General features: G+C 37.0%; 4 protein-coding genes across 5 annotated transcripts; 2 read left to right on the top strand and 2 right to left on the bottom strand.

Moving 5' to 3' along the window:
• The first annotated feature begins 186 nt into the window (after positions 1-186).
• LOC101298009 (60S ribosome subunit biogenesis protein NIP7 homolog) lies at positions 187-2,081 on the top strand. Of its 2 annotated transcripts, none has more exons than XM_004296610.1 (2): positions 187-295; positions 1,191-2,081. In XM_004296610.1, the coding sequence occupies exon 2, from the start codon at positions 1,210-1,212 to the stop codon at positions 1,771-1,773; it is 564 nt and encodes a 187-aa protein (XP_004296658.1). In that variant the 5' UTR covers positions 187-295; positions 1,191-1,209; the 3' UTR covers positions 1,774-2,081. The 2 variants fall into 2 exon arrangements, with proteins under 2 accessions (XP_004296658.1, XP_004296659.1); XM_004296611.1 differs by having other exon boundaries at positions 224-279; positions 1,198-2,081.
• Positions 2,082-2,824: 743 nt separating this feature from the next.
• LOC101294648 (60S ribosomal export protein NMD3-like) lies at positions 2,825-4,996 on the top strand. Its single transcript, XM_004296598.1, has 2 exons — positions 2,825-2,856; positions 3,116-4,996. The coding sequence occupies exon 2, from the start codon at positions 3,118-3,120 to the stop codon at positions 4,651-4,653; it is 1,536 nt and encodes a 511-aa protein (XP_004296646.1). The 5' UTR covers positions 2,825-2,856; positions 3,116-3,117; the 3' UTR covers positions 4,654-4,996.
• A 359-nt stretch (positions 4,997-5,355) lies between these two features.
• LOC101294653 (probable serine/threonine-protein kinase abkC-like) lies at positions 5,356-9,421 on the bottom strand. Its single transcript, XM_004297958.1, has 6 exons — positions 9,256-9,421; positions 8,894-8,958; positions 7,378-8,680; positions 6,853-7,122; positions 6,283-6,438; positions 5,356-5,868 (listed from the first exon to the last, which is right to left on the bottom strand). The coding sequence occupies exons 2-6, from the start codon at positions 8,905-8,907 to the stop codon at positions 5,737-5,739; spliced, it is 1,875 nt and encodes a 624-aa protein (XP_004298006.1). The 5' UTR covers positions 8,908-8,958; positions 9,256-9,421; the 3' UTR covers positions 5,356-5,736.
• Positions 9,422-15,390: 5,969 nt separating this feature from the next.
• On the bottom strand, positions 15,391-17,848 carry LOC101294937 (importin subunit beta-3-like). Its single transcript, XM_004297959.1, has 4 exons — positions 17,730-17,848; positions 16,604-17,648; positions 15,964-16,167; positions 15,391-15,429 (listed from the first exon to the last, which is right to left on the bottom strand). The coding sequence occupies exons 1-4, from the start codon at positions 17,846-17,848 to the stop codon at positions 15,391-15,393; spliced, it is 1,407 nt and encodes a 468-aa protein (XP_004298007.1).
• Between the last annotated feature and the right edge of the window lie 639 nt (positions 17,849-18,487).

Raw genomic sequence — 18,487 nt, forward strand, 5'->3', positions numbered from 1 at the left:
GAAAAAAAAAAAAAAAAAAAAAAATACTGTATCATGGAATACGGTAAGAATACGGATACAGATACGCGTTGAGAAGACCAAAAAAGCGTCTGGGATACGTATACATATAGGACTCCCTTGGGGGATAATGTCGACATTTTGTTATCAAATAATAAGACCTAAAAACCGAGCCGCCGGTTCTTCCTTGTTCGCGTCTTCTTGTTTTCGTGCATGAAATAAAACCAGCAGCGGCTGAAGCTCAGTGTTCATCAGTGGATTTGTAAAGGATTCTAATACCTCGTGCCCACTACTCCAAGTAGGTGTAACTCTATATGTCAATCTCTCTATTTGTTAGTTTCATTGTTGTTTTGTAATTCTTATCCATCTGTTGTGTGTGATAAACCGAGACGCTTTACTTTTGTTGGGAATCATAAGAATACGTAGTTGCAGAAATGGAAATTTTGATCGGCTGTGTATTACATGACAATGTTTTCATGGTTGTAATTATAAAATTGCATCGTCTGTTCTGTCTACGTCTTCAGCTTTGCAGTTCTTTGGGCTATTTGAAATTGATTGATAATAATTGCATATTTGTTTCTTTGGGCTTCCGGGTTGTTTATGTTCTTCTTTTGTTCATATAAAGTCGATTTTGTTTCATTCAAGTTTCCTTTTTATATTTCTCCTTTGCATTTCCGATATGAGTCTTTCATTGTTGTTTTGTAATTCTTATCCATCTGTTCTGTTGTGAACTTGAGATTCACCAAGTAAACCCAGATGCCTTACGTTCGTTGGGAATTATAAGAATTACTAGTTGCAGAATGGAAAGTTTAATTGATTGTGTATTACATGAAAATGTTTTCGTGGTTGTAATTTAGATATTGCATTGTGACTCTGTTTTTAAGTGCGTACTGCATTTTAAGTATTAGGGTTGATAAGCTTGCATTTTAACCCTAAACCTTAAGTATCAGTAACAAGCAGACAAAGAGAATAAGCATCAAATGCATGATTGTTGAAATTCCTTATTATGCAACTGACTGAGATTTGATGAGTCCTTTGTGTCACTGATGTAGCGCATAGACTAGCCACAGAACGTAACATGCTTAAATTTCAATATCTGCTCCAATAGAAATGAATGCATCTATGGTTATTGCTGTGGTTCTTCCCATTCTGTGCTTGTATGCATATTGAAAGATATACTAATTTATGTACAGGGAATATCAGCATACAAAGATGAGGCCTTTGGATGAAGCGGAAACCACTGCAGTGTTTGAAAAGCTGTTCAAGTTCACAGGCAACAACCTCAAAAACATAGTTGAGAACCCCTCTCATGAAGGTCCAGACCCAAATCCAGGTCGCTACTGCTTTCGTCTCAACAAGAACAAGGTCTACTACGTCAGTGACTCACTAGTAAAGCGTGCAACCAACATAGCTCGTCTCAATCTAGTCTCTCTTGGAACTTGCATTGGTAAGTTCACTCACGGTGGTAGCTTCCACTTAACTGTTCAATGTTTGAGTTTACTGGCCTCAAATGCTAAACACAAGGTCTGGCTCAAACCCACCTCTGAGATGTCATATCTATACGGAAACCATGTTTTGAAAGGTGGCTTGGGGAGGATTACAGAAAATATTGTGCCCGGTGATGGGGTGGTTGTGTTTTCAATGTCAGATATTCCATTAGGTTTTGGGATTGCCGCCAAGTCTACCCAGGATTGTAGGAAGTTGGACCCCAATGGAATTGTGGTGCTTCACCAGGCTGATATTGGCGAGTACTTGAGGATGGAGGATGAGCTTTGATTGATTGTCAGCTTCTTACTGTTTTTGGTACATGGTTTTTGCCTGTATGCACGTCTGCAGCTAATGTAAGTGGGTCTATCTGATGGATAGCAGGGGAAGCTTTTTTGGGATATTGATGCTTTTCTTGAGTTTTGTTTCTGTTAGTGATTATGAGTAGGTACAAGAGGAACTTCTTTCAATCTAGATCCTGATGATACCTTTCAATGTTGGCCGTATATTATAGTTCTGGTTTTGTATTAAGAATACATTGTAATTTTCATTGCAGCTCTGCATCCTTTTTGAAGTTAATCAACGTCAATATTTGGTAATGGGGGTTTCAAGTTTACCTTTTCGTAGACCATTTGTTTCTTTCACCGTTGCTGCCAGAGTTCAATTCTTGATATCACTTTCTTTTGCGACTTAAAGAGCACACATGTTTGGTTTGATTAATTTTCTATGGAAAAATATTGTATCGGTTTTTCAATTCACTATACTTGGTGTTTGACAAGTTAGTGTTGATGATATTTTGTGCAACGAAACATGGCAGTGCGTATCCAAGTCTCCTTCAGTCAGCTTAACTGAGCATGACGAGTTATTTAATTTCGAGTTTGAGATTGAAGTCTTCATCTATCTTCCTCCCGAATACTATTCGCAGGAGGGTAGATTTCCCAGTGCCACTCGGGCCAACAATGGCAAGTCTTTCACAAATGTTATCAACAAAAGAAGCTGATTTGAGTATGGCATATATTCAAGTCTTAGGAGTTAGGAGTGACCCTGTTCGGGAGAATGGGAGATGAGTGGTAGGAAGAGGAAGAGCTTGAGTCATCTTGCTCATCTCCTTTCATGTTTGCCATGACTAGCTCGGGTAATTATAAATAGGACTACAGTTTGGTTAAGTAACTCTTTTCTTGACCAAAGACTGAAAAAAAAAAAGGTAATGAGTGACGTAAAACAGAAATATATAAATATCCAATATAGCCAAAGCGAACCCCAATTTGAAGTCTCTCTCTCTCATTTTATCTGTAAAAGGAAAACCTCCGTTCACCGCCGTAGCCGAGATTCGAAGCGACTCGAGCACTTTCTCTACCATCAATCTAATTCCAGGTTAGTCTTGGGTTTCTCTGCTATGCATCACTTGCCGAGTTTTGAGGCTTTTGCTGCTTTCTATGCTCCAAATTCGTTTGCTTTATCCATTATAGAACCAACTCCAGTTGCATAGAAATTAAACATTAGTTGTGATGAGCTATATATATATGTCTGTGCTGCTTTTCAATTTCTGATTTTTGTGCCCTACTCAATGGATCTAAACTTTAATTTGTTGTCATACTAACTATATAAATAAATGTAATCAAATGCCCAGCAGCAATGGCTGAAGAAGAAGCCGGGATGTTCGTGGTTCAGCAAACTGTTGGCAGCGTGCTGTGTTGCAAGTGTGGTATCTCCATGACACCCAATGCTGCCAATATGTGCGTCAAGTGTTTGCGCTCCGAGGTTGATATTACTGAAGGCTTGCAGAAGCAGGTGACCATTCTCCATTGCCCCGAGTGCGAGACCTACTTGCAGCCCCCCAGGACATGGATCAAAGCCCAATTAGAGTCCAAGGAGCTGCTGTCGTTTTGTATCAGGAGAGTCAAGAACTTGAACAAAGTTAAGCTTGTTCATGCCGAGTTCATTTGGACCGAACCTCACTCCAAGAGGATCAAGGTCAAGCTCAAAGTTCAGAAGGAGGTTTTGAACGGAGCGGTACTTGAACAGTCCTTTGTTGTTGAGTATGTTCAGCAAGAACATATGTGTGAACCTTGCTCAAGGGCCCAGGCTAATCCTGACCAGTGGGTTGCATCTGTGCAACTCCGCCAGCATGTTGCTCACAAACGCACCTTTTTCTTTCTCGAGCAGCTCATTCTCAAGCATGGTGCTGCTGCCAGTGCTATAAGGATTAAGGAGACAGATAAAGGGATCGACTTCTTTTTCCCTAGCCGGAGTCATGGCTTGAAATTTGTGGAATTTGTGGGTAAAGTTGCTCCTATAAAGAGTCGCCATGACAAACAGCTTGTTTCCCATGATCAGAAAAGCAATAACTTTAATTATAGGTATACATTCTCAGTTGAAATATGCCCCATTTGTCGTGAGGATTTGGTTTGTCTGCCGCCCAAGGTTAAATCTAGTTTGGGTAATCTTGGTCCTCTTGTCATCTGCACTAAAGTAACCAACAGCATTGCGTTGCTTGATCCTTTCACCTTGAGGCATTGTTTCTTGGATACTGATCAGTATTGGAGGTCATCCTTTAAGTCTCTTCATACAAGCAGGGAGCTAGTGGAGTATATAGTGCTCGATGTGGAGGTTGTTTCGCCTGAAGTTACCATTGGTGGCTCAAGATATGCTTTAGCTGATGCCCAAGTTGCTCGCCTCTCTGACTTTGGGAAGAATGACACGATCTTCAACATAAAAACACATCTAGGCCATCTTTTAAGTCCAGGGGATTATGCTCTTGGTTATGACTTATACGGGGCTAACAGTAATGATGATGAACTGGACAAGTACAAGGGTCTGGTCATTCCGGAAGCAATTTTGGTGAAGAAGAGCTACGAAGAAAATCATCAAAAGAAGCGTGGGAAGCCTCGCTCATGGAAGCTTAAGTCCCTCAACATGGAAATCGACGATAAAGGTAGAGCTGAGCAAGAAAAGATAGACTCGGAGTATGAACAGTTCTTGGATGATCTGGAGGAGAACTCTGAAATGAGGTTCAATGTATCATTGTATAGCAATGAAGAATACCAACAGCCATCAGAGACAGCATCAGTGACTGATGGGGAAGGTCTACCTTCTATTCCACTTGAGGAGTTGATCGGTGACCTTAGACTAGGTGAGGCTGGAGTTGGGGACAGCAGCACGAGGAAGTAGAAAGAAAAGAAACAATGTTAGTTGGATGGTAATAGTGTTTCACAGGGTTGTGTCGGTCTGGATTTTCTTTCAGTTTGACACTCTTGCTGCCGGAATATTGTGAGCCATGTAAAGCATGTTTGGAAAGTCTCTTTCTTAGCTCTCCTGCTTAAAACATAATTTGAGTTTGTTCCTCTTTGAGAGCCATGTGGTTATAAGTTCCCTAAGTTCTATTACAGTAATAGTTTCATTGAGTTAATGTAGTTCTATTACAGTAATAGCGCTTAGTTCTTGTTGATTGTTAATGAAATTACCAGAACAGTTATGATCGTGTTGCTAGCTAGGGCAGATATAGATTTGATTGATGAAAGAAATCATATCTACTAGTCCAGAAAGCAATGCATTTTTTGGCAGGATAATAAATTGTCTGGATCATGTCCATTGTTTTGTTACATATATAAAAAAAAATAAAGCAATTTTTTCTTCATGCCAACACTGCGATTCTGCGAAAGGTTCAACTATATGAAACTGCCGGCTAAGATTTATGGCTCGTCTCATACATCAAATCAAATCTAGGGACTTATTCCGGATGAATTAAGCAGACTTATGCTGGAATTCTTGGTATGCCGACGTCTTTTATGGGGTGCTTTCGTGCATGTTCAGCACATAAAAGCGTCTACAATTGCAGACAACTATCTCGACTCTTGAATAGAAGCTCGAGATCCTCATCAAAAGAAAAACATATATGCAGCTTTGTCACTCGAAGCTCCCAACACCCTGCAGCATTTTACTAGCACAAAAACTACGTACATCATGCAGCATTCACCGCCTGTTGGTATTAGAATGTAAATATAACTTCACTGCTTGGATCCTTTCTTTACTTATTATATTGTAAATGCTTGTTTAAAACCAGTGATTCCTTGCTTACAAATTGATGTGTTGCCAGTGTATAAAAATTACGACTTGAAAATAACATATATGCAATTAAAACTACAAATAGGAGAAACCTAAGACGATCATGTTTCATCTCTTAGGAGCAATATGTATCCGGTTTTATAGCTATCAAAATTGTTTGGTCATAGTAGTAGTATCACTGACATGACCTTATGGAGCCATTAGCGCCTGAATAGTGTAGGAGAGGGACTCTGCCCATTCAAGTTTTGAGTTTTGATAACCCGCGTACATTTGCAATGTTTGCATCACATTGTATGCAGGATCAAGTTTCCTCTGCCATCCCTGCAAAACATAATCAGCAAGATTGTATCAGAATACCAGATCATATATGGATATCACACAATTTGCACCATTATAAGCTGGAGTAAATTGTGCCTCAGCATATATAAAATGGAGCAAATTGTGCCCAGCATATCTACACCATTAACCAGAATGATAGAAAAATTGAGTCTATGCTCTACAGACTCAGAGTGAAGGATATAATGAACATAGAATTCAGACAAAAAGAAATCATGAACAGACAAAGGTGAAACAAAAAAAGAATTATACATAAATATATATCACATAGTATGTTTGAATTTATCAGCGCATACTTGGATACTCTAAGCTTATAAGGTATGTGCATTTGAATATCTGACTTGGTCAGAATTGTACGATTCCGCTTCTGTGGATAAGAGAAAAGTATTGGAAATTTACCTCCAGAACCAAAGTTGTTACCATGACAGTGCATACATTTCCATCAACATTGACTCTATGATGCCTAACTTTCTCCAGTACTTGATTCATGCACTCAGCAGGATGGATCAGATCACCCTCTGGACTACCCCAAAAGGTGAAGGCCTCCTTCATTTCCTGTAAGAACAAGATTAATAAACCTTTAGCCCAAAATGGATTGACCATAAAAGGAAATGGATTATGGGATACTAATAAAAAAATTCCCCAGTATCATTGAGGAACAGCATAATCTAACAAGCATTATACACAGACATAACTCATAAATTAATAAAGAGAAACAAATGAAACATAAACTTTTTCACTATACATGAATGAATAAGAGAAATATGGAGTGAATAACAGATCACAGATTGCAAGGCAACCTTTGAAAACGAATTACGGTTTGAGAGTCCAAGTCATAAGTGAAGATATAATTACCATAAAAAAAAAACAAAAAAAAAACTCTTAATTATAACCAAATACCAAATACTACACCCTTATCACAACATTCCAAGTAATGAGCTGATGAAGTAACAGAGCCTAAAAATTCACCTCAATGAAAGCCTCCGGATTTGGGCATTTCTGCTTATTAGATAGTCTGAGTGTGCACTCAGCAGCGGTGCCCCCATCACGACGAGCAATAGCCTTGAAAAGTCCAACTAAATTTACTTGGTCAGTTTTAGAAAGTTCAGCAGTCATGCCTACGTCAAGGAAAATGACATGAGGCTTTAATTTGAAGTGTTTCTTCCAAAAAGAGTTGCTCTGAGGCACCCGGACAAGGATATTTCCAGGATGCATGTCCGCATGTATATAGTTGTCCACCTGAAAGAAGACACGTCAATAACTTTGAGCCATGCTCTCATACTTAAACAAAGTAAAAAGATCACAATTCCTAAGTGTTAAGTAAACCACAACAGACGACAAAGAAATCAAGCATACTAAAGTATCAAATACATGCACTTCAGGCATATGAGTAACAGGCAGAAATTTACAAGAGACAGCAGCAATGAATTTTCTAAAATGACCACCTTCCAAAACCCTAAATTAACTGGAAACATCAAAGATTATACATCTTACCAAAAGCATCTTCAAATATGCCTTTGTCCCACTGTGAGCAACTGCAGCTTTAATCTGATCTTGCCCTGGAAGCTCCTGAAGATAGTTTGAGACGCATTCCCCTTGCTCATAAGTTTCCACCAAAACAGCAGGATGCACAAGTGGATACAAAGGCTTCGGGAAAGAGACGTCCTTATGATGACGGAAATTATAGATGAAACGGCTCAAATGGGCAGCTTCCCTTGCAAGATCAACTTGAGACATCATGAAAACTGAGAACTGCTGTACGCTTTCATCTAATCTCCACCACTTTAAAGTAGGAATGAACATTGACAATTTTGCAACTGAATTGATAATCACAAAATCTCTCCTAATTGATTCACTAACACCAGGATGTCTGACCTTTACGGCAACTACCATGGGCTTCACCTCTTGGTTTGGGTATCGAAATCTCAAAGTAGCTCGATGCACTTGAGCTATACTTCCAGAAGCTACTGGCTCCTCTTCAAAGTTCTCAAAAATCTCAGGGATTTTGCGTCCAAATGCTCCTTCAATAGTTTTCTTTGTGTAGGCAAAGCTATGTTCCGGAGCTTTCATGTGCAGCTCTGATAGCTTGATGCACAAGTCTCTGGGGAAAAGATCAGGCCGCGTAGCTGCCCACTGACCCCATTTGATGAAAGCTGGACCTGCCTTTTCCAAAGTACGATGAACAACATGAAGCCACAATCTCCTAAAGTCAGGTCCACAGTAAGCGATGAAAGGCATCATCATTATGCTGGGTGAGAACAAAATCCCCAGATAGAGTACTCTCAGTAACAATATCAAACCTTCTAAAGCTGATAATAGTAATGATGTTATAAAAGCGTGTCCATCTTGAGCACGAATGTATAAAGTATTCTTTGAATGGTCTGTTTCTGCCAGAGACCTCTGTGCCCATCCTAGCTTTCCACTTGTGATGGCAAAAGTAGCCGGGACTATAAAGTTAGGCCGGGTTATGAACAAGGCGACTGCTTGAGCAAACTTACTCACAGGACGGAATCCAGAACCGCTTAAAGTGAATCTTTCAAAGAGTCTTTTCAAAGCAAGCCGGGCCTGATATGTCATGACAGAACCACTCTCGGAATAATGGCTCTTGGCTTTATTAAACAATAATAATGTGTTAATCCCTCTAGTAGGCAAGACATAGTGCGTGTAGAATCTGTAATGGGGAAGACCAACACCAACTCTAGTAATGGTTCCATACTTTCCAGGTTCTGCGTAGTTTGGTCTCAGCCTTGTAACAACGGAATCTGAAACTCTCCTAAAATTTCTGAACATGAACAATCTGCATATATAATACCAAGCCAATCTTATTAACAAAATCTACATCCATTTAGCGCGATGACTAGGAGAAACCTTGACCTCTAGAACTTGCTTCATTTCTCATTTGCAACATGAACATATACAAGAAAACATACTCAAAGGTCACTCCTTTCTATACTCAATAAATGAATCCCACAAGCCAAGCTGAAAAGTAGATAAAGAAAGGGAGACGAACCTTGAACATGGCATCGAATCCGACGTGGAAAGATTGTTGAGGGACTAACAATCAAAATGTAAAAGCTGTAGTTTGCCAAAAAAAACAAAACAAAACAGAGTAAGAGCTACATAGAATCCCTAGTACTTCATTGCCACAAAAAGTAGAATTTCTATAAAACTGTGGCAACTTAAGCAATGAACCCAGAGAGAGCAGTACAGTAGAAAAAGGCCAAGACTTGTTGATTGTAGCATGATTCCTAGAGTTTAAAAGCAATATTGGCCAAACAAACAAACAAAAGCAATATGGCAACACTGAGCATACTGAATCAAAACACAAATTGTAAACTGCAACTCAAAACCCATGAGAAGGTTAAGGTGTACCTAACAACGACGCCGTGAGAGTGGCCGCCGGCGGCGGCAATCGGCAGAAAGATTTGAGAAACCCGGGTGGCGTTTCGACAAATGGGTTCGATGCGTGAAAAAAAAACGCGGCGATTGCGACAATCGGAGGTGGTTGGAGATTCAGGGCTCGTTGTAAGTTTGGGGTCCAGAGAGAGAGAGAGAGAGAGAGAAGGTGAAGACGCGGGGAGAGAGATGGCCACGACGACGAGGGAGGGAGGGAAGTGAAGGGTTCAATCAAGTTTTTCTTAGCTGTGTTGACGATTGTACCCCTGGACTCTTTGACGGGATATTTAAGAGCCATTGCCTACTTGTCTTGGCGGCCAAGAAAAGTGGAGCAACTCTGATGGTCCTTTAATCTGAGGCTCTCTTCTACATCATACTTAGGCATAATTGCTAATTTATTACCTTAACTTTTAATTTGCTACCTTAATTTGCACCCAAGAAAAGTGGACATTTTAATTTCACTAGTCTTCCAGCACGCGTTTATAATTAACTATTTTTCTTTTGATGCAACTCGGAGAATTTTTCGGTCTGAAACATCATAACATTCATAAACCCACACTACAACATACATAATATTTAGGCCTCGTTTGATTTACGGATTGGAAAGATTAGGAATGGAAAGTTGTTATTTTCTTTTGTTTGGCACACCTAAGGAAATGAAAAACTTTACTGCAATATGAGAAATTGGATCCTCCCGCATATCATGGGATTCAATCTCCCTCATACTTTCCCAACATTAATTGCATCTTTCAAATATTATTTTAATGAATGTTATTACCAAATTATCCACAAAATATTTTTAATCTTGAATATTTTATATTTTAATACTAAGGATATAATTGGTAAATTAATGTTACTTGTTTTCTTATCTATGCATAAACCAAACATTGAAAAAGAAAGTAAAATACATTTTCTAGTTACTTTCCTGACGTTTCCAAACACCTTGTATGGAAAGACCAAGGAACCAATTTTCTTTCCATCAACCAAACGAGGCCTTAAGGTTTGTGAAAGGATTTCTTCACAGATGTCCTTGTTTAGTGAGATTACACAACATAATTAAAAAAATTAATAAACATCTGATAGCTGAAGAATTGCTATAGCAAACTTCAAAAGTATGGATTACGGAATTTTCTTCATGTACCACTGCTTGGAATGTCATCACATTTAAACGATTAAAAGAAAATCAAAATATGGTAGCATTAAGCAAATGGCAACCCATTAAGCATTCACATTTAAACTCTTAATTACAAAATTTCTTCATGTACCACTACTTGGAATGTCATCAAACAATGAATAACACAGTACATGTTGATGTATTCGCAACCTTGTCTACATTGAGAGCTGTGTCTGAAAGAAAAAACAGAAAAATGAAAATTTGCATTCCAAAATTTACGGCAATCAAACACAATCACGTTCAACCTATCTCTCCCTCAATCCACTCATTCATCATTTGAATCTAAATCGTCAAGTTCTTCAGTCACCTGCCTACTAAATAAAATCTACCAAAAGTTTAATTATAGAGTATTATAAGTATTATAAGTACTTCGGCATATTATTTTTCAGCATTCTAGATTGAAAGGAAGTTGGATTGAGATTTATTGTTTTGATTTGCATCACATAACCACTTCCTCTGCAACTAACTCATCTAACAACGACTTCCCTACATATTATCTCCAATACAATGTTGGATATACTACTGCAGTAGCCTATTCAGTTTTTAGCAGCCAAAATCTAGGAACTATTAACCTTGTCGACACAGTATTCGGAGCTAGGCGTCACATCTCTAGTGACATTCTTACAAAGGTTTTCCTAGTGGATAAGGAAGCAATCTACAACATACAGTCAAGATTTTACATTTTATTACTGGAATTAGCTTTATCTAATAAGTTCGAAATTGATTGATAGTCTGATCATCCAATTTACTGCAGTAGCCTATTCAGTTTTTAGCAGCCAAAATCCAAGAACTATTAACCTTGTCGACACAGTATTCGAAGCTAGGCATCACATCTCTAGTGACATTCTTACAAAGGTTTTCCTAGTGGATAAGGAAGTAATCTACAACATACAGTCAAGATTTTACATTTTATTACTGGATTCAGCTTTATCTAATAAGTTCGAAATTGATTGATAGTCTGATCATCCAATTTATAGGCAATGACAAGCAGTAAATCCTGCACACACATCCTAAACCAACAGAATCAAAAGAGCAAGCTATAAGTCCCTTTCTAAATTAACCAATAAATAAATAAAGTTAAACATAAATGAAAACTAAGATTTGGTAGTTATTGCTCTTTTTTCTTAATCAAATTTAACTACAACAAAGTGAAATAGGATGTTGAAATAATGTTGTAATCATCTTCCTTTCCTTTACCTTCTAATTAGTTTGTGTTTCACTCGGTGGTTGCACGACCATCCTCATAGAGCTCTGTAAATCTACAAAAGGCATCAGTACATCAATTATGTTGCACTATTCTAAATCATTATAAATGTAATGTGGAAACACTAGACGATGCATGTGCGTTGCCGCGGTTTATAGGAACGGACATCCACTACCGCAGATGCTTTTGTTTAGCTTAATTATGCTAATAATCATATGGATTGCTGAATGATAATAAAAATAGTACTAATTCAAGACACTTACAATCTAACACAAAGCAAAAATGAAGATAAAAGATAGAGCATCTCCAGCAATAGAGTTAAATTTATTGTTAAATTTGTCAACATTTAGATTTACAACAGCAATTTTTGAACTTTTGCTCTAGCAGTATTGCTAAATTATATACATTAGCTAAGTTTTAGTTAATTGTCTCCTAAAGATTGATAAATTTATCAATTTCTAAATTTATCAACTTCTTAAGTAATTTATCAACTTCTTAAGTATACTGCTGAAGCAAAGATTCATTTAAAAATTGATAAATCTCTAATTTTTTTCAATTTATCAATGCTGCTAGAGATGCTCTAAGACAGATGTAAAATTAGAAATCAAATATGAAAATTAGTTGCACTAGTATGGTTATTCGGAAAATAGCAAATGAAATAAACTGAATCCATGAAACAATTAACCATATTGATTTGAATAAACTTACACCAAGTATAGAATATAAAAATACAATCATATTGGTGTGAAACATGTGTTAATTTTTAGGCCTGTTTATGTGGAATATATAAGAAGGGAGTCGCATTCCATATCCTTTTTCTTTTTTTTCTTGTGCCAAACATGTGTTAATTTTGCTCTAAAACACATAACGCCAACTTGTATAATTGATAACACACACATATGGGTAATCCAATTTACATCATCAACACTGGACTAATATTTGTGATGCTTAATTGGTACATGTGCTACCTAAACATAGGTTGATCAAGATCGCATCCTACATAAAAGTTGACAAATCACAAAGGAAGAAATTAACTATTATAATACGATAATACAACAATACACAACAATGTAAATGTCTGAATAACACCAACATAAAGTATATAGGTTAGATAAAATACATAAAATATAAGAAGTGAAAATAATTATTTAGAATAATATGTGGCTTTGTTAGGTGATTTAACCTAAAAGCGTGTAAAACTAATATCAGTTTTAGAACTATTAACAGTTTTTTACTGCTTTTAAAATGAAGCAAATGAAATTCATATATAGAGCTAGATTAACTTGAAGGAAAAAAATTCTAATCTGGTGCTTATCAATTGTGTGAAAGTTGTCCGTAAATGTTCATTTTTCTTTTGGCTCCTCTTGTAGGTCTTTGTTTTTTTTTTCCCAACAAATTGCAGCCAGAGCATGAGGTTGAGGAACCAATTTAAAATATTCAAAAAGAGAAACATAATATGCCTAACTACTCTATCTCAAAAACTAAACGGAGTAACTTCTTATCATAACTTGATATAACCAAAATAAAAACAAATCCAAATAAAACATAGAATTCAAAAAACCATCTTGTCATAGACCAGATCATCATCTTCTTGATCTTTCATCACTTGAGAAGTTCCCAGTTGTGATGAAATACTCGAAATATTCATCGGATACTGAGCGTACGACATAGGCTTCTGCATTAGTTATTCATACATAGTGGCTCATGGAGAAACCTGGAACGCTATTGAACATCATCATATTCTTAACAGAAAACTTGATCATCTGATCGATTTTCTCCACTTTGATCATAATATGTTCTTGGATATCCCATCAACGGATTAGCCATCATCGAATTCAAATATGAATCATATTGAGACATTTGAGAATAATTTGTAGGCTGATCAATTGAGAAAGACATTTGCATATCCATCATTCCCACATAGCTAGGCTTGTGATCCTCATATTCACCAAGGCAGGGTGCATAATCATGTATGTGGTTAGAGAGCATTTAACTAATAACATCAGCAACATGGTTTCCACCTAGCTGCAATGTTGGTGATGCTTTCACATTATTTAGGGTTCTCTTCCCGTATTCAATATTTTGATCCAACACAGTTACAAGCTCTTCTAGTTGATGTTCTGAAAACTCATTGATGCAGTCATCCCATGTAGGGTACTTGGTCGCTCATACATATCATTCTTTAATTTAGAGACTTTGACATCCATCTTGCCGGTTTTTTATAGAGCTTGAACTTTTCATAAAAATAGTAAACGGACATAAAAATTGTTTGATTAATGAGCTAGACGGACATACAATAAACCCTGTTATTGAGGAGAAATGTATCTCATTTTTTATTGAGCTAGAATGGTAAACGGAAATAAAAATTGTTTTTGAACTACTTAGACTATGTAGGAAAGATGAACATTTGTTCAAATGTCTTTTTGCTTGCTTTGAAATGTTAGATAATTTTATAAAGCTGCAACTACCTACGATTCACTTTGCAACTTCCACAATATAGTATCCAAGTCTGTGTGCATTCTTAAGCTATCTGAATGAACATTGTTTAACAAGTACTTTAAAGCTGAGACAACTTGTTCCTGAATACAAACACGAAGATTGAGGGATATCAGATTAGTTGTTATCTACAAGTATATATATAACAAATTGGAGATAACAAACAAATAAAGTTTAGCTGGTGTTCAACGTTCATAGATAACACATTAATCTTAATAAGGATCAATGTATGAAGTTATTAAATACAAAGAAAGAGGCAATTCAGAATAAAAGTATAGGGCAATATACCTTATCAATAAAAGAGAGTGAAAATATACATAGGACGGAGAGAAAGAAAAACTCATAATAAACTTTACTGTTAATGGTCCTTTTTTTCAACAAGTTAACCTGGCTCAATATCATGAACAAAAATGGTATAATGCTTGCTATGGTATTATGAACATAATTGATCTAATAGATACACATGCTAGCTGAAACTTTTTGTAATCATTTCGAACATAATAATGAAGAAGTTACAAATAAGAGATGTTACCATTTGAAGACTAACATTACTACTTTTGAGGACTCATTTTCCAACTTTATGATAGTTGTATATGAATGTCAAGTATTAGCACATTGTAAAATTTCTATTTCTTTTATGAGGTAAAAACGACTAAGAGAAAAAAAAAAATACGGGATCAACTAAAAAAAATAATATTGACCAGTGACATATCACAAGAGTTGTATTTCAGACGACTGCAAATACAAGAACATATATGACATCTTTTAAGAAGCAAATTTCTATTATACATATCATTCTGGCATTAACAATAATGCAATTGAATTAGTGGTGTACGTTGTAATTGGAAAGTGATAAAATCATGAACGGATGAATTGGAAGTGAAGGTAGAGAACCTATATTGTGTCAATAAATTTACATGGTGTTGAGTGATCATATCACGATGAACGAAGCATAAATTGTCATATTCTTAACATGTTCCTACCCTCATTTTGCATGGTTATTTCCTTATTAATCTCATTTATGTGCCTAAAACCAATACTTCACACATGCAACCAAGTGCTATATGAGAACATCACATAAGATTTTCCATGTCTCTTTGTAAGTATAAAGGATTAAAAAATCAAGCTGATCATTATCTCATGGATGCAATATTGGATATGTATTCTTAAATGATGCACGTATATATACATTTGATTAATCGTCAATTTCATTCCTAAGAAAGAAATACGTAGTTTGTCAGCTGAGAAAGACGTAGTTCAAAGATCCTACAAGACTCTGCACATAGCAGGAACTATCCAAAAATAAGAAAACATAGACAAAGAATCGTACTGGATGTGTTTTTTAGAAGTAATTTGGATAAGGAAGTGGGGATCTTGATAGAAAATTGAGTAGGGAATGTAGTCATATATAACAAATTTGGTTTCTCTACTTAGATTTATGTTGCTTAGATTTGCTTGGATGACTTCTAACTATTGGATCAAGTACAATCTAAGACCGTTATGTCATCATTACTCTATCTAATGGTTATAAGACATCCAAGCAAATCCAAGCAACATAAATCTAAGCAGAGAATCCGAATCCAATATATATCATAGATGAGACATGAACCATAGCCACAGGCTTGAGGCATGTGTGAGTAAACATAAGACCGTGTGTGTGACTAAATGTGTCTTATATATATATACATGGCTCTTTCATTAAGGGATCTATTCTTTCATTAAGGGATCTATTTTTTTGATATATGAGGGATGGGGGAAACTAGCATAAACCACAAGAAATTCGTGAAACTAACCAATCAAAAAGTAATACCTTGGCTGTTGGATTCCGGTGTTGGTCAAGTGCGGCATCCAGTGCACAGACAAACCTCAAATGATAGAGAATTTGCATTGCCTGGACCAGATTTGTAGGCTGTTGCATAAAATTAAAAGCTGCCAAACAAACTCGAGGATGAGGATCCCCGAATGACTTCAAAATAATTTCAGTAACTTGGTCCAAACAATCTTTCCTCATTACCTGCAGTAATAAAATGTATTGCGACTTGAGAGATATGAAAGTTTAAGGATCACATCCCAAGTTATCAGCAAAAAACTGTAAAACTAGAAATGGCTCATGCTGTCAGGCGATAAGCTAGCTTTCTCATAGACCATTCTTAAACCCAACATTCTCGACATGGATATGCAAATAGGATAACAAGTCAGAAGTTACAGCAGAAATCTAATTGGTGTATGTATTTTCGTTTGTTTTTTTTACTGATACACACAATGTCATTTAAATGAATCATATCAAAAGGAAACAAGTTATACTTTACTGGCGGGTAACTCATTCCAAGAAACTAAAGTTTTGCTCAATCATAATGCCTAGAAAGTTGCAACAGAGTGGAATATATATCGTATTTATATTTCTGTTTATTGATATATCTATAGTCTAAACTTGGACGAAGCACTAGTACCATTTCATCTGAGCACTCCTCTGCGATCACTGCTAGCAAAGAAATCCCTGCATGACGCTTCTTCCACTCATCAGCCTCCATGTGCTCTAAGAACAACTCAAAACATATAGGAAGTATTCGTTTTTCACCCAAAGCAGTTGAAAGTTTTTTCAGGAACAAAATCCCAGCTTTGTATACATCCATCTTTCCATCATTCTCACCCAGCTCGCTTTCCGTGTTGTACCATGCATTGTCATCTTTTATAGAGAGAAGCAATTGCATTGCGGTTGTGAGCAGCCTAACCATTGTTTCATGAGGTAGCTCCCTCATCATAGGTGCCAAATCTGTGGCTTCTGCCATTGCGAGCAAGAACTTGTCAACAAAGAGTTTCGTTTTATCTGTCACTTGTTTACACTCTAGCACGTTAAGCATGTCGAGCACTAGATGGTTAAGGTATGGCTTCAAGATCTGTGGCTCATCCAGGACCAACATTATCAACTCATTGACAGCCCCGCGCGCATATTCTTCTTTCAAGTGACTCAATAAGTTAAACAGTCCCACCATCATTGCTCTCAAAAGGTCATTAAACCAGTTGCGCTCCTTTGAACTGGTGAACAAACCTATCAAACTAACCACAGCACCAAATGCAGTAACCTGAATATCAGCATTGGGGGAACTCAACGCTTGTAATATCGCCGAGTGTAAAAGTTCAAGGCTAGGAACTAGTGCTTCACAAACAACAGGACGGAACCCTTTTGGCAAATAAGCCAACACCCACATTGCAGATTGTTGTAACTTTTCGTAATCCGATTGAATAGAGTTCAACAAAAACTCGATGAGCTCCGGCCATTCACTGCCAGCCTTGGAGATCTCAGAGCCCATTTCAGACACAATACCGCAAATTAGTCTCAAAGTGGGCATTGAAACTTCCTCTTGAAGACAAACAAGGATGTGGGATTTGATGTAATTTTGAGCAATTAAAGACAGCTTAGGCCAAAGGTCACAAACTTTGACATAACGTAGCACAAGAGCAGACCTGGACCTATTGTCAGAGACAGGGCTACATCTAATAACAAAAAATAGCTTTATGAAGAGCAAATGTGGGAAGTGCTTTTTGCAGCAATGTAAAAAGGTATAAGCTTGAGACCTTTGGGGCTCTTGGGAGCCAAACAAGTGAGAATAGAGTGTCTCCAGTAGTTCAACATCGTTGGAGCTTAGAATGCCGTAGGCTTTTGTTTGCAATTCCTCAGGAAACTCCGCCTCCATCATTCTGGGTCTTGACTAAGAATCAGAATCCTGATCATGTATGTTACAGGATCGAGTGTGACTGTACGTAACAGGATACCATCAATGATCAAAATGATGGTATCAGTTTATGAGAAAGACTGAAACTTTAAAGGCTGACGGCCTAATGAGGGATCCTAGTTTGTAGAACTAACCATCTAGCTTCCAAGGCAAGGTTTATATATATGAAAGAAAACCTTTGGGTTTCTCCATGGGATTGTGTAGTGCAATTAATGTAGGGTTTGTGGATTTTAGTCGTTTCAAATGGGTGAGTTAAGTATTTCTGTAACGTCAAATATATGGGTTGGAATTGAGCCCTTCAATTCGGATTAGGCCCCAAGAATCCAGTGAGAATAGGGAATTGGGTATGATCAAGTGTTTTTATGGTTAATGAGGAGTTGCTCTAACCAATGTTTGAGCATATATAGGATATAATTGTTGGCCTCCATTTTTTTTTTGGTCACAGTAAATAGGTCAAGTTTCATATGTACTCATCGAAGTTAATCTCCACTTCATTGCAACATTTTTTTCAAGAACTTGCACATCAACATATGGTGTGTAGAATCCGTTCCGTACGTGTTTGTATAAGTATTAGGGATCTGGATCCTCTCCTAACATCCA

This window comes from Fragaria vesca, linkage group LG4, assembly GCF_000184155.1.
Source record: "Fragaria vesca subsp. vesca linkage group LG4, FraVesHawaii_1.0, whole genome shotgun sequence".
NCBI classification, from domain to species: domain Eukaryota; kingdom Viridiplantae; phylum Streptophyta; class Magnoliopsida; order Rosales; family Rosaceae; genus Fragaria; species Fragaria vesca.

Coding starts and splice junctions, on each gene's coding strand:
- LOC101298009 (XM_004296610.1), top strand. CDS start 1,210: ATGAGGCCTTTGGATGAAGCGGAAACCACTGCAGTGTTTGAAAAGCTG.
- LOC101294937 (XM_004297959.1), bottom strand. CDS start 17,848: ATGGAGGCGGAGTTTCCTGAGGAATTGCAAACAAAAGCCTACGGCATT. Junction 17,649..17,729: donor GGCTCCCAAGAGCCCCAAAG/GTCTCAAGCTTA, acceptor TTTTGTTATTAG/ATGTAGCCCTGTCTCTGACA. Junction 16,168..16,603: donor AGGAGTGCTCAGATGAAATG/GTACTAGTGCTT, acceptor TTATTACTGCAG/GTAATGAGGAAAGATTGTTT.
- LOC101294648 (XM_004296598.1), top strand. CDS start 3,118: ATGGCTGAAGAAGAAGCCGGGATGTTCGTGGTTCAGCAAACTGTTGGC.
- LOC101294653 (XM_004297958.1), bottom strand. Junction 7,123..7,377: donor CATATTTGAAGATGCTTTTG/GTAAGATGTATA, acceptor GTCTTCTTTCAG/GTGGACAACTATATACATGC. Junction 5,869..6,282: donor TAACAACTTTGGTTCTGGAG/GTAAATTTCCAA, acceptor TATGTTTTGCAG/GGATGGCAGAGGAAACTTGA.